At 50.0% G+C, this 14,867-nt stretch overlaps 1 protein-coding gene across 9 annotated transcripts in view; it reads left to right on the forward strand.

Annotated features, from left to right (window-relative positions):
* The window catches only part of para (sodium voltage-gated channel paralytic), a 204,739-nt gene that overhangs the window by 148,111 nt on the left and 41,761 nt on the right, over positions 1 to 14,867 (forward strand). For 4 of the 9 annotated variants that reach the window (XM_089545193.1, XM_089545192.1, XM_089545200.1 and 1 more), the window contains exons 8-12: positions 600 to 744; positions 1,485 to 1,661; positions 5,901 to 6,179; positions 8,077 to 8,106; positions 13,801 to 14,208. In XM_089545193.1, coding sequence (XP_089401319.1) covers positions 600 to 744; positions 1,485 to 1,661; positions 5,901 to 6,179; positions 8,077 to 8,106; positions 13,801 to 14,208 — 1,039 coding nt within the window. The remainder of the gene's footprint in view (positions 1 to 599; positions 745 to 1,484; positions 1,662 to 5,900; positions 6,180 to 8,076; positions 8,107 to 13,800; positions 14,209 to 14,867) is intronic. The other 5 variants (XM_089545194.1, XM_089545196.1, XM_089545197.1 and 2 more) reach the window with 5 other exon arrangements.

Below are 14,867 nucleotides of genomic sequence, written 5' to 3' on the forward strand. Positions count from 1 at the left end.
AAGAACTAATGCTTTACGGGGAAAAGAAAGCTGCCCCTTATTCAGCTTTCAGTATTTTTCCGTTGGAAGCATTTCAAAGCACAATGCCAGATTACTGATGCGGGATGATCTGGGGCTTTTTTTTTTAATATAAAATTTCTTGAAGCAATACTTACAGCGCCTAGAAATTCGTTATTGTTGTCACGTATCATTGTACAAGGAGGCGACGAAGAGAGACAACTGTGCCAGTGAGAAATCAATGCTGGTAATATTGCGCACCATGCAAGCTATAAACTGCAATAAGCGCCAAGAATGCTAGCTGACTTCACTGTCCTTATATGCAAGGGCGCTTAACAAACAATAATCGTAGTGTGTGGAAACGGAGCGTATACATCGAAAGTTTGAAAGTACCAGGTGGTTTTGCCATGCCCTTTAGAGAGGAATCCATACCGGCGCACTAAAATTGCGCACTTTTCTTTTCTCGTGATAGCAGACTTGCCGTATTAACCAACGCATCGCAGTCTGATATTTTCTTATTGAAAATATCTTTTCCTCAGTTATGTGCCCAATACATGCCTTCGGAACGTCCTGTCTCATTTCCTTTCTTTTCCTCCTTCCAGGCAATGTCCAGAGGGTTACATGTGTCAGCAGGGTATAGGAGAAAATCCAGACTATGGCTACACCAATTTCGATACTTTCGGTTGGTCATTTCTTTCTGCGTTCAGGCTCATGACTCAAGATGCCTGGGAATTACTTTATCAAATGGTGGGTGCTCTTTGCCTCAAACATGCACTTGTTTCATTACATGAATGTGCTCCCCGGCTGCGTTCACTAGCGGCGTGGAACAAACGGCAACTATATCCTCTGCCTTCATACTTGGCAGTCTACTACGGCCGTGTTTCATACTAACGACGAGGTGCATACAGTGTTGACTTCAGGGTGGAATTACTGAATATATTAGCGTGCATTATTATGAGGCAAAATTTAAGCAAACGGCAACAAAAATGAGAGAGCAGTACCAAATATGAACTCTTCAGTTAATAAGAGGACGCAGATTCGCCTATTGTGTTTTGGGTAAGGCTAGACGTAAGCTCCTACACCATTCACAACTATCGTATCTTCTTTAAGGAGTAATTTCTATATGCCTTGAGCTATATCTAGAAGATAGACACCTCTTGTGACAATGGAGTGCAAACGTTCTGCTACGACTGAATATGGATACAACTGAAACACTGTTCGCATTGCGGCCCGACCTGCCCCTCAGCTCATAGAAATTAAACATACGGCTAGAAAAAACTACTTAAGCGTGCAGCATGACGTTAATGACAATCAGAATGCTTGTACAAAATTTGCGAGCTTAAAGTAACCCTGTGAAAATGCATCGAGTGTCCCCCGAGGCGCCAAACGATCACGAGTCTTCCTTTTACATGGTTTTGTTTCACTCTCTCTTTCTCTCTCTCTCTTTCTCTCTCCCACTACCCACGCCCATTTTCCATCGACGACAGGTGCTAAGATCGGCGGGCCCTTGGCACATGTGTTTCTTCGTGGTGATAATATTCCTGGGCTCATTCTACCTAGTGAATCTGATCTTGGCTATCGTAGCCATGTCGTACGACGAATTACAAAAGAAGGCCGAAGAGGAGGCGGAGGAGGACCGCCTTCTCGAAGAAGCCATGCGGGCCGTGAGTACAGCGCTGCCTTCGGAGCGCCACGATTCTCCTCTCACGTGACAGCGAACGCTCCAAGGTCTCTAGACCATGGTTCACGCTATGAATCGCGTTGGAATTATGATTTAGCGTTGGTTAGGCGTAACGAGTCCTATAGCAGTTCTCAGGACAGCAGTGGCCGACTATTACTACGAAGTACGCCGATGCTTAGGCTTTTGGCGCCGCCTATAAGCGGCTCCACGTAGTCACCGGTTTAGCAGATGAAAGTACGTAAGCGAGCCTATAGCGATAGCTCCAGGCTGCGTCAAGGCAGAAATACCAGCGAGGGGAAGAAGTGTTGAGTTGTGGTTTCAGGACTTTCAGAGGTGCTCCATCTCAAAGTGAGTGAAGGTATATTTATTTAGAGGTGGTGGCTCTTAAGCCTAAGAGAGAACGTAGGTAATGCGCCTTCTCAGAGAAAATAAAATACGCAGCATGGCCCTACTTCGGCATGATACTGTAGCGCCCGGCGACGCTATAAAGCGCAGGCGCTGCGATCGGCGTTCCCGCGACAGAAGAAAATAAAGAACGACAGCGCGTGCTCGGAGCGCACGCCCGGCACGCGCAGTCCGGAACTAGAAGCTTGCCACGCTGGTCGTCTCTGTCTGGTGCTCCGCTGCGACCCCGCTAATACCTCAACAGTGGTGACCTGGCGAACCGTGCCTTCTATCTCAGCGGCGTTCCAGCATGGCGTACTGGCAGCACCCAAGTTTCGATCCGCCGCTCCCGGCGTTCCGGCCTGCAGGCGTCGGCGGGTGGTTCGCCCAACTGGAGGCTGCGATGTACCTGAACGGCATCACCATCCAGCCGTTCAAACACGAAGTCCTTTGCGACATCCTCCCGCCCGACCTCCTGCGTCGGCTCACCTACTCTGCCTTCGGCGGCCGGCCATACGATGCGCTGCGTGCGGCCGTCTTGGCCGACTTCGGCGCCTACTACGTTCCGCCGCCGCTCTACGACGCAGCGGACCCGTTTTCGCCGCCGCCAGCCTCTGGCCCTGCACCGGCCTCGCTCGCGCCCACGCAGCCTTCATCAGAACCCGGCCCGCCTCAGCAGCCCCTCGCCGCATCGCCGCCACTCCCGTCCAGCGTCTCCAGCCCGGCTGTCTCTCTCGACGCCACACCAGGTGGGATCCGCACGAGCTTCGCCTCGCGTCCTTCTCCCACTCCTATCGTACCCGCGTCTCTGGCCCTGCCTCTTTGCGCTTCAGTGGCGTTGTCGCCAGAGCCTCCTGCAGCCAAAGACGACTCTGCGGCAGCAGCCGTGCCGAGGCTTCCGGCATCTCCATCTACCTCGTCACTACCGCCAACAGCTCTGCAGGCCTCTTCTGTGAGGTTGAAGCCGTCGCCCGCTGATGCTAAAGAGCCCTCGACAACGACCAAGCCTGCTTGTCACACTCCCAGCCCCTCAGAAGGTCCGCAGAGCACTACTCGTCATCAGGAGCAGGATGCGAAAGCCAACCCGATGACAGCAGTAACAAGCACGGCGATCGCCTCCAGCCCCACTTTGCCTGAAACAGTTCCTTACCCAGTGTCAGCGCTTGCTCTCAAGCCCGACCATGCCCACACGCGCATCAGCACTGGCCAGTCGCTCCGGACGGCCACTCCCGATTTACCCCAGCACCTGGAATTGAACCCAGCAACTTCCTCCGTCATCACCACAGCTGTCACCGGTGTCTCGTCGGTCACACCTGTGCCAACCCTAGTGGCCGGACCGCACTGCTCGCGCCCTACATCAGGGGCACCTGAGCCATGTAAGCCAGCCATTTCCACCTATTTGGACGACTTGAAGCTGGCGCTACAGCAGCGACACGACACCACGCTAAAGACCACATCTGTCCACGGAGCCGTTTCGACCGCTCCCTTGCTTGTGACGGCGTACTCTGTGTGCCAGCTTCCCGCCGACATCAGCTGCAACGGTCCAGCACCAATGACACTTGTGCCAGCGGGCAGCACTACAGTCGGTGACGGCCCCACCATGGCCTCCATTGCCCTAATATGCTTTGTCAGCTCGGCACTCTGCCTCATTCGCCCGTTGCGCAGCAGCCAGGCTCGTCCACCTGAGCCCGTGCACTCCACCCGACAGCTCTTCCCGGCCCCCGACATGAACTTACCGGACCTTGTAGCGACCCCGTGGGGACACTGTTACTCCAGCTGCCTGCTTGCCTGCCGTGGCTACTCCATCTCTGCCCCGTCGGCGCGTATATTTCGACGTTCCGTCTAGGCGGGGGGCCCTGTAGCGCCCGGCGACGCTATAAAGCGCAGGCGCTGCGATCGGCGTTCCCGCGACAGAAGAAAATAAAGAACGACAGCGCGTGCTCGGAGCGCACGCCCGGCACGCGCAGTCCGGAACTAGAAGCTTGCCACGCTGGTCGTCTCTGTCTGGTGCTCCGCTGCGACCCCGCTAATACCTCAACAATACATTAGGAAATGGTTGAAACAAATAATATTCTAACTAGAAGAGACAGTCATTCTGTTTATGCCTCTTCCTTTTACTAAGCGAGATGAGAGAGAGCAATAACACCGCTACTGTGTTTATCATGAAGTCAATAGGCAGTGCTGAAGATGTTAGCTGCGTCATTTAAGTAGCGCGGCCCCGACATTTTAAGCTAGCAGAAAAAAACGACGCAGGTGTTCATACATCATAGCTGAATCTCAAGGTTAAGAAGTTCGCCCTCAAAGACAACCGGACATGGGCACATTTTTAGGCATCCAGTTTACAAAGTATGATGTCTATTATTTTGCCCTCTGCATCTTACAGAGTCCAACTATCCTGCAGCAAAACTTTTAGCTAGATTCGAGAAGCCGCCAAAAACTCTGTGTTCGTTTTCTTTTATTCTAATGGTAGTTCCCAGTAATTATGCAATATCAACTGATCCCTTATTATACCCTCACCTAATCCCTTAAATATCAACTAATCCGTAACCTAGTAATGTCGCGCTTGAGTCGACAGCCGATTTATGCCTGTCTATCTTCTCCATTAGATATTTCATTAGCATCTGAAATTAAAAATCTCTAGGGCACATTCAGAACCTCTAAGCAACTTTTCTCAGTTTTACTAAACATCACCTACATGTAGATGCATTTCGACGCCACTTCGGGTAGCTTCTCCAGCCTGTAATACCAGCACTGCTCTTCTACTGAACTAGCACGCCTACCTCGCCGATAAAAAGACTGTTGCAGTCTGTCTACGCTGGTCTGTGCGTACATAAAATTCCACCAGCACTAGCGATGAAATATCTAGTTTTTTTTATGTCAATTTTGTCTAAAACTAAAGTAGTACAAGTACAGCTGTATAGGGCACGTTTTTCGCGTTGAACAGCACCGCCACCGCCCCTCCAGTCGCCTCGTGTGCCGTTACCAAATATTTTCATATTCAAACGGCGGCCATTAAGAATTTCATCATAATCGGCCCTCTTCAGGATGTGCGCTGTGTGGTCACTTTATCAAGGCGGGTAAGGTCCTATTGTTGTTGGCGTTGTCATTGATAGGGCTACGGGCAACTTATAAACTTCAGGCCACATATATCTAAGGGCCGCGCATAGCCGTGGTTGCTTCTTCTTCGCCCCAGAGGCTTGCGACGTGTCTTGCAGTCTCTCTTTGTTTGAAGCGAAAAGCTTCACTAGGCTCATCAACACCGGGTCTGGCGTGCGCCGTGATCAATTTTAGCCGCAGCTGCGCATGCGCGAAACCGAGTGACGTCACGCGGAGCGCAGGTGGCCGCTGCTGCCGCAGCCGTCGTCGCCGCCACGCGCTGACTCCGTCGTCTGAGCGTCGCCGCTTCTCCTCCTCGCCACCGTTTTACCTTTCGCCGCTGCCGCGCGGTCGCCGCCGCCGTCCCAAGAGGAGAAGGTTCTTTCGCAAGGCGTTGCGAGAACGCGTGAGCGGCGGCGGCGGCGGCCATAGAAGAGGCGGCCATCCTCGCCACCGCTTGACCTTTCGCGGCAGCCGTGCGCAGTGCACATTTGAAAAGAGGGGTGTATAAGGCGCGCTTGCCCATAGAACAGGCGCAGACACTCACCATGGAAGGAGAAGAAGAAGCAGCATTCGGACGGCGCAGAAACACCGATCCAAAAGTGGTAGCTTGGGTGTTGGCTGAAAAGCAGCGAGAACTTTTCGCTTATCCAGGCTTAACCCTAGCTAAGCCACAGCCAATTTTTTTTTTAAGATGAGCTCTCCAAACACGCTGCATATTGTCTTTCGGGTTGATGCGTAGGAAGAAGAGGCCCGCGCCGAGGCGGCGGCCGGCGGCGGTCGGCCGCATCCAGATGGCGCCGGCGGCGACAACGGCGGCGGCCAGGTGGTCAAGAGCCCCTCGGAGTTCTCGTGCCGCTCGTACGAGCTCTTCGTGGGCCAGGACCGGGGCGCTGAGGATCCCAGGGACCTCCGGGAGCGGGCGAGCCTAAGGAGCGCCGACGCGGCGGCCGAGCAGCTTGACGACCTCTGCTACCCGGAGTCGCGGCCGCGCTCCGCCGCCAACTCTAAGGTGCGGAAGGTAATCCTACACCCCACCCACCTCTCTACGCGCGCGCACGTTCACACACACGTCACACACACGCGTGCCGCCTCTCGAATATGCATGTGTAGGGCCGTTCACGATGGTATAGGTGACCCTCTTTACAATGCTATATGCTTCCTTTATAACGCCATTATGCTTTGTGAAACTTTGAACCCCTTTTTCCAGGCAGCAACACTGTGCACAGAGGATACTAGTGCTCAAAAGTGCCGAATTCAGTGGCTACCTTGGCATTTCACCTCTCACTTGAGGCTTTAGTGTACTGAGTGGTCACTGCGATGACTGCGTAAAAGGACAGGGGTCGAGACACTTGTCATCAGTAATAACAATAACAGCGCAGAAACTCGGTAGTTACAGTTCACAGTTCGAAGGCATCTTAAAAGAAGGAACAGAATAGATTTGTCTAGGATGCTGGCGCTAATACCTGTTACCAAAGCACTGATGAGATGCAGTGGCTCTATCCATAATTTCGAACAATTTCCTTAACATTTTTCGATTAAAGCATTGTCTCTTTCGGTCGCTTTCTTTATGTGTGTAAACTCGGCGTTCTAATTAAGGCCACTGTTTTCATTGGCGGAGTAAGCAACTTTTCCATTCAGATCACTTTTGAAAATCTAGAAACGCTTTCAACAAATTACACAATCAAGCTCCGCGGTGCTAAAAACTGATTAGGCCTAGCAGTACTATCTGAAAACTATTTTTTATGCAAAATGCACAGCTCACTATAAGGCACATATGTGCTGGACTACTCCATGGAAAATCTGAAAAGTCCATTTATGTACCTACGAACTTCAACTTGTTAGAGCAACCAACTAGTCAGGAATCGACACACTTAGAGAACTGGCAACGAATAACGCTCGGTGCGTATTATGTGATAGTCTAGCTAGTATGTATAGAAGGTACTCAGGTGGTTAAATAAGTCCTACATGGCGTATTACTTTACACGCAGATGCTTCAATGCATTCCATGTCACTATATTTCTCAATGGTGGGTTTGTATACCCACATTTTCATTACATCTTCTCAAATATCGCATGAAAAATGAGCAGTCATTACAGTAAATTCTTGATGTAGTGAAAAATGTACGCCATAGACAAAAGAAGCCAACCCTGGTATGCGTAAGTCTCAGTCTGTGTTCCAGTGCCTTTTAGTGTGTCGATGGTTCAGGTTAGCGTTGGTTCTTTTTTAGTGACATTTGATATTTCCCAAATGGGGCAGCGGCCTTTTGAACTGCCTTATTTTTGTGCCGCTGATCGCTTACGAAACAGAGCCAAACTTGACTGCTAAGAACGTATTGACACTTAATATAGAATGTGTAGTACTTGCCAGAAAAGTGTAAACGCGAGCAAGACAGGCTTCAGCCGACCGGTACTAAATTTACAATATCCCAAAGTCAAGCCATCATTACGAATGACAGGAAGCTAACGTGTCAGTGATATGTACAACCGTTGCAGAGCGTGCTCGTCTTTTGTAGTCATTAGCATTTTTTCGCAAGCTTTTTTTTTCTTTTTTCGCATTATGCTGTGCTTCTTTCTCAGTCTCACAATTGCAGTCAAAGTGCTTTTGCTGCCATAGAAAAAGAAATGAAAGCTATGACTCTCAATTTATTTCTTGCCAACCTTTATAAATCAATTTGTGCGTGATCCGCTCCGTGCGATACGTCACATCTAGAATAATCTTACCATAGGGAAACACAATGATCCCCGCAGTCCTTTTCGTTCATAGAATTCGTATTTTATGATGAAAAAATGAAAGAAAAAAACAGAGAGCAAAGCGAAAGGCTGAGGGGGACAGGGTTGGCCGCGGCGCATGCAAAGCGTGTCAACCACCCCGCGCTAACCAACGCGTGGGTTCAAAACCTCTTTGTTTGTTTGCAGATATTAGGGCGGCGTTATAGCAGTCCCTTTGTGAGTATCGGGAAAGGGGGTCCCCTTTATTCGGGCAACCCTCTTCACTTGTCGGCCTGAGTTCGTGTGTCGTCCCTTCTGTTTGCGCTTTTTTGTTTGCCAGTGTTGACTAGTCCCGTGTTTTCTTCCCTTCGTTTCCTCTTCTTTTTATACTTGTTTTACTATTCTATTCCTTTGTACTCTTTCTTTTTTTCTTACTGGTGTGGCTGAACAGCTTGTTCGGTTTCGCCTTTCTTTCGCAGTATTTAATTTTTTGTGTGTGGTTCTTAGCCTTGTCCTGTTGTAGAACATTGTGCAAGCCTAGTTTCTAGCTAGAGTTAGTCTAGATATGCGTATTTATTTGTTTTGTCGGCGTGCTCTTTCTTCCAACCAGCCGTGGACAATTAGGCTCCAACATTACAATTCGAAGGCTTGGTCCGCCTTTCTTCTGCGTGATAACCCTTGACTTCCCTACCTTTACTTAAACAAATAAATTCACTGGATGTGCCCGGCACAGTTCAGAAGTGGTATTGTGTTTAGCTTCTTCAAACTAGAACCACTTCACAGCGGACGCATTGCAGTAAAGTCCACATATTAGCTTTTGGCATCCTTTCACAACTTGATGAACACGTTACTCAATCTTTACATGACGTTAATAAGCGTGTAACATCTATAACAACCGCAAAATTGCACACGGCTGGTTAGTGAACGGTGTATTTGTAGAATGCCCGTTTACACTTACGAACTGTGAATTAAAAAAAACAGCCGCCGCTCGTCGGCTTAGAAGTAATAGAAAAGTGCCCTATAGCGATCATGTATGCAACGATTAGGGCCCAGCGTCGTTTTCCTTCTGCACTCGGTAGACGGGGTGTGGTTATCTCCTTTGCTCTTGCGATAGTGGATTGCTTAGCCCCTCCCCCCCAGTAGATGTCATAGCAGTGCCGTGACTCTAGACCGTGCTCTGCAACCTCAGACAAGGGTGCCCTGCTGCGGACGGTACGGTCTTCCGCATATCTGCAACGACGGCGTTCTCTTCGAGTCCTCCCCTCAACACGTAAACACCGGAGAGCGGCACTTTCCCCCATAGACCTCGCCGCCCTTAGTAGGCCCTCCGGCGACGGCAGTAGCAACTGCGAGGCTGGAGTTTTGCCCCTTCTTAGAGGATAGCCTCCAGTGGCAGAGACGGCGACTTTCTTTCCAGAGTCGCGGGCGCCTTCCCATTTAGTGCATGCTGCTGCTTGGCTCGAGTGTCTCTGCTTTAGAGGTTGTCGCTTGCGTATGCTGCTGTCGTTGCATCGCTGTCTGCTGCATGCCGATGCATCCGTATTCGCATGCAAATGCGTCAAAGCTCTGTATCATGTATCACTAGCCTCATAAGCTGTCAAACACTCATAACGCAGAACTTTGTTGTGGTTGTTCTTTGTTTTATTAGAAAATTTCTTCCATAAGAAGATATGTGTGAACATTAAGGACACATCTATTGCTTATCGCTACGGACAGAAAAACATTCGAGCAAAAAAAAAAAGACACTTCAGTATGAACACACAACAGGTTTGCACGCACAAAAGCGTTATAACTGTTCATGTGAAAGAAGAAAAAAAACATCCTCTTTGTTTTATCTGGACTCGTTATTCTTTGTTTTTAATGTGAAACATTTCTGTCTATCTGTTGTGAACTTGTTTCGGAAAGCACACTGCTCAGTGCATCTTTACCTTTTGTGTTACGAACATGTCATGTTCACGAGTGTAACTACGCAATGTTTCTGCACTTTCAAACTCCCTTCATCATCCGTGCTTCCAACTGCTTTTTAAGCTTTCTTTGCCAAGAAATGAACCTGCTGTACAGGCGTGAGCACGCATAACGCTAATTAGATAGAACTGCGACGACTTTTCCTTCCGTCTTCAGCGAGGTTGCCCTTCTTTTGTCTCTATAAGCGTGTTCGCGCTCTGTACGCAAGCTCATGTATTTGCGAGCTCTATAAGCTTGAGCCTGCGTTATTATGCTTTGGTTTGTCCTCGACCGCAGATGTGAATACTCTTAAGCAATGTGTAGGGAACTGTCACTTAATAAAGCAAAGGATGAGCGAAATATATCTGTTTTTCGTCATGTGCAGTCCTCAGCCTGCTTGTCCATAGCGCTGGAGCGGTGTGCTCTAGAACAAAGAAAGGGAAATCTTGGCTCATCTTCTCTGTAGCTGAAGCAGTGCAATTACCAGGGCAAACTGTACGTCTGCGTGCGTTTGCTCCAGAGCAAGCACTGTCTCTAGGACCGAGTCCCTGCTTAAAAATTTCACTCATTTTGTGCGACAGGTTGGCGTTCAAGCGCTCCAGACAATCGCGCTGACGACTGTACCAAAAGCAGAGCACACTGTTGTGCTAGTTGAGCCGAACGAAAGTCAACACGATCTTCTTCTAATGTCTTCTAGATTACGCAAGTAAAAACCGACTTCACGAAAAGGGCCGGATGATTTGACTGTGTACTTAGCGCTTAACACTTAAAAGTCAAGCTAGGCTCTTACGTCTCATTAACAACATCGAAAAAAATTCTTGGGCGGACTGCCCAATGTCCGGCTGATATGTTTTGCAACCACTGATGCAAAGCTAACATTGACGCCAGCATTGCTCTTTAATGTGTCCTTCCGCGCAACCCCCCCTTTTTTTTTTTTTGCTGGCCGAGGTTTGTCAAATGCCCAGGATGGGCCGATTGCAGCTGGCAGCCATTGCTTGTGGCTAGTCGCTGTTCGCGTTACAACTGCTCACGACTGTATACGTGCCTCTCGCGGTACACTCGGCTTTGTCTTGTTGCGTTTCGCCTGCCCGCCACTCCTTTCTTTCTTCTGCTTAGGGTGGTGCGCCAGTGCGCGCGTTGCGTACGCCCTCTCCCCGTTATCCCGCCGCTTCACCCAGTCTCTCTCTCTCTCTCTCGGTTTCTCTCTTGTGCCGCGCTCTTTTCTATGTGTTGGGCGACCTGGCCAAGCAAGGCTGTGTTCCCCCTTGCATGTGTCACGTGATACCCCGAAGCCCGGATGTTTTTGCAGCGCATCACTAAATGGGAAAAGTGACGAAGGCATTTCGCACCGCGGATGTCGCAGAAGCGTCCCCTTTCGCATTGGCCAAGGGTAAGTAGTGCACTCGCGCACGCGCGGACTCCCTGTGTGACCTCCCCCCCGGAATGAAGCCGTGCTGCGACGCCAGCCTCCCCCTTTCTTCATCTTCTCGTGACGTAGCGATCCTGAGGCCCTCGTAGAGGAGCAGGTTGTCTCTCTTCTCTTTCTGTCTCTCTCTTTCTCTCTTTCTATCTGTCTATCCACGCAAGCTGTCTTCGGGACGCAGACAAACCGTAGGCAGTGCCTTAAGCGACGTCTGTGTTCGTTACCCCTCTATCAAGATGTCTCGCATCTCTCGACGGTGCTGAGACTTCGTAGCTGTCCCCTTTCTTCCCAGAGTAGACGAAGCGAGCCTCCCCTGGATGAGCGTAGGCCGGGCAGCCCGTGTGCCAAGGCGTTGCTACACGTAGTCTAGGCGGCTGTCTGCCCGAAAATTAGGTGCGCGAAAGAGAAAAAAAAAACAAGAAAAAGTTGTGAAAATATGCACGTGTAGCCTCTTTAGACTTTTAAGACTGCAGAGCTGACCTCTTGCTCTTGCTTTGTACCGAGAGGTCAGCGGGTGCATGCAGCGACTACGGCGTCCCGCTTGTGTAGTGAAACCAGTGGGTCGCGCTCCTAGAGCGATCACCAAACCATCAATTCATTCTTCCGAGAGCATGTGCATAAAAAACAGACACCTCATCTATCAGAGGTGTAAAAATCATTTGTAGAAGAAGCTAACGGACTTTCATGTGGTCAAGGTGGTGGTTCCAAGCAGCAAAGGTGAAAACGTAGTGCAAAATATTTCAGTTGCGCTGACATCTCAGCGTCATTCTCAGCGCAGGAGTTTCTCAAGGTTTTGTACTGAGTTCACAGAAAACAGCAGGTTAAGTAACTTGACACAACTGACGTTTGGGAAACTTTTGTCAGCAACTGTTAATGATTCAGCTGTATTTTAAAATCACAAAAGTTAGCGAAAGAACTCCTCTGGAAATTTTAGGACGCAGATCATTCTGTTACGTCCAGCAAAACATAAAATTGATCTTACTTAATTTGAAAGGCTTCAGAGCCGCATTGTGGATGCCTTAGATGTCCTTGCACGCCAAGAAAGCGCATGCGCTAGTCTTACAAATCGCTCAGCACATAGCCTTCGTGCTGCTCCTTATCAACAAAACTTTTTGCATCGGTTTCACAGAAAAATCGCAACTTTCATAACATACGACAGGACATGGCTTAGTAGGGCGCATCAAATATGAACATGCGTCAACTGTGTATCACATGCCAGAAAGGATGCATGACATATATTTCTCAACACCGAGAACTTTTGCTGCATAGCAAAACGTCAAATGATATTTTGGCAGCAGTGATTTTGGCGCATTTTTGCGGTAAAGCGAATCATTTCTGCGTCCACAAACTTCTGTATTACATAATTTCTTTTGCGTGTGAGCAGATATATAATACATCCATCTTGGGAAGACCTCTTCTCATTAAATAAAAAAAAATATGAAGCAAAAAAAACAGCAAGAGTCTACAAACACGTTAAGAGTGACAACGTCTCGGCATTTTTCATCTTATACACGGAACTAACGCTGCACGTGCTGTTTTGGAATCCACCAATAATCAAAAATCATTGCAGACTTTAAACGGAGATTTCTTTAGTTTCTCTTAAGCTCCCAAACGACCCTGTTTGCAAGTGTGATTAGCTACAACTGTATACATGTTATCGACATCATTAACAACATTTGTGACACTGCCGTCACTTCGCTGCCGCGCACAACCCCGCGTTCGCACGTCCGCAGTGCACACGTAGTGATAAACATGTGTCGCCGTCGCTAACCGGGGAGACGCCACAGTTAGATGCTATGGCAGGACCGTATAAGAAAATACTACGCTGAATAGTAGTGTCAGCATGGCCCGACAAAATGTGAACACAGCCAACTCAGAATTTTTCGGGAATCATTCTTCATTACCGCTGGTCTCTCTTCTGCACAAGCCAATAAGAGCATAAACGCTCCTCGGAAATGTAAAGAACTCACTAACAAGGAGTGAACTACATACGCCATGTTAGCATGTGCTAACAACCACTGTACAGTTTTTCACTCTGGCTTGAATAGTGAACACTGCTAGATGATCAGTAAAAAGGCCGAAAAGCTCTTAGGATAGTCCACAAGCATGACAAAAGCCCTTATTGTGCACAGTAGCATGGCGTTGCAAGTCGGAGTTTTTGGCTTGTCATGAAGGGAATGACCAAGCGCATTAGGAAAAGGGCGACGAAAGTTGTGGAGCACTGGTCGTCCTGTGTGTGGTCATCCTTTCCTTTTCCTCACTGCATAACCCTCGTTCCTTCAAGGCAGAAAGCTTAATCACCTGTGGCAAAACTCTTGAATGCTCAGAGCACGAAGGCGTTGGGTAAACTAGCGGACAACGATGCCGCGTTCTTTCGCTCCCCGGTCAGCGACGGCCGCGTTGCTTGCAGTGCCTCTGACTCCCCGCTTTGTCTGCTTTCTCTCTCTCTCTCTCTATCACTCTCTTTCCTCTCTCTGTCTCTGTCTGTCTCCCCACCTCTCCTCCCCTCTTCCACCCATCATCCGGACCCATTGGGCGCCGTGTCCTGGCGGTGGTGTGAGCAGGCCAGCCTGAGCCTACCCGGCTCGCCCTTTAACCTCCGTAGGGGCAGCCGCGGTAGTCAGCTGAGCGTGAGCTGGCGCAGCAACGGGCGTCGCCTGGGCGATCGCAAGCCCCTCGTCCTGCAGACGTACCGGGACGCTCAGGAACACCTGCCGTACGCCGACGACAGCAACGCCGTCACGCCCATGTCCGAAGACAACGGCGCCATCCTGCTGCCTATGTACGCCAGCCTGGCGTCGCGGCACTCCAGCTACACGTCGCACTCGTCGCGCCTGTCTTACACCTCGCACGGCGGGGACGTCTTCTGCCGAGGGGGCGCCGCGGCCGGGCCTGGCGGACCCGGCCTCCTTACCAAGGAGAGCCAGCTGCGCTCGCGCTCGCGAAACCTGCAGGGATGCTACTACTACGAGGTCTCTCTCTCTCTCACTCGCCCTCTCTTTTCACGATCCCCTTTCGATCTCTTTCTCTGTCGCTCTCTCTCTCTCTCTCTCACCTTCGGTCCCCTTATCCTTTCGTTGTGCGCTTGCCCCCGGCCGCCGCATCACCACGCTACCCGCGCTGTGCTTGGGGCAGCCATCCACGCTACGACGCACCATCTGTCCTAATCGCCCCGCTGCTTTAGGTAGCACCGCCTTTGCACTCGCACATTACACACTAAACTCAGAGACTGCGACATGAATCAGCCCACGGGGCGGCGGAGTATCTCTTTTGCGGGCCTGCTCTGCGCATCGGGCCCTGGTGAAAGATGCGTACGTGGGCATATTCCGAGCATCGAGGTTTGATTCCCAGTCCGAACGCAGCGGTCAGTTGAGCGCCTTGTGACTTAATGCCTTGGCTGCTTCATTTACTTTCTTCTGCTGTCTGCCTTATCAGTTGCGCTCACGTGCCAATTGTCTTCGCTTCAACGGACCTGCTGTCCGAAGCACTACATATTTGTTTTCTTTCTGTATACCAGAGAAACAGTTACTTCACATCTCTAGACCTCAGTGATAGGGGAAGGCTTGTCAGCAGTGCGCATCCGAAAGCCCGGCTGCACGGCATGCCAAAGTGTTCTTAATTACTGCACGGC

The sequence above is a fragment of the Amblyomma mixtum genome, chromosome 5, assembly GCF_055824585.1.
Source record: "Amblyomma mixtum isolate Tamu chromosome 5, ASM5582458v1, whole genome shotgun sequence".
Lineage (NCBI taxonomy): Eukaryota > Metazoa > Arthropoda > Arachnida > Ixodida > Ixodidae > Amblyomma > Amblyomma mixtum.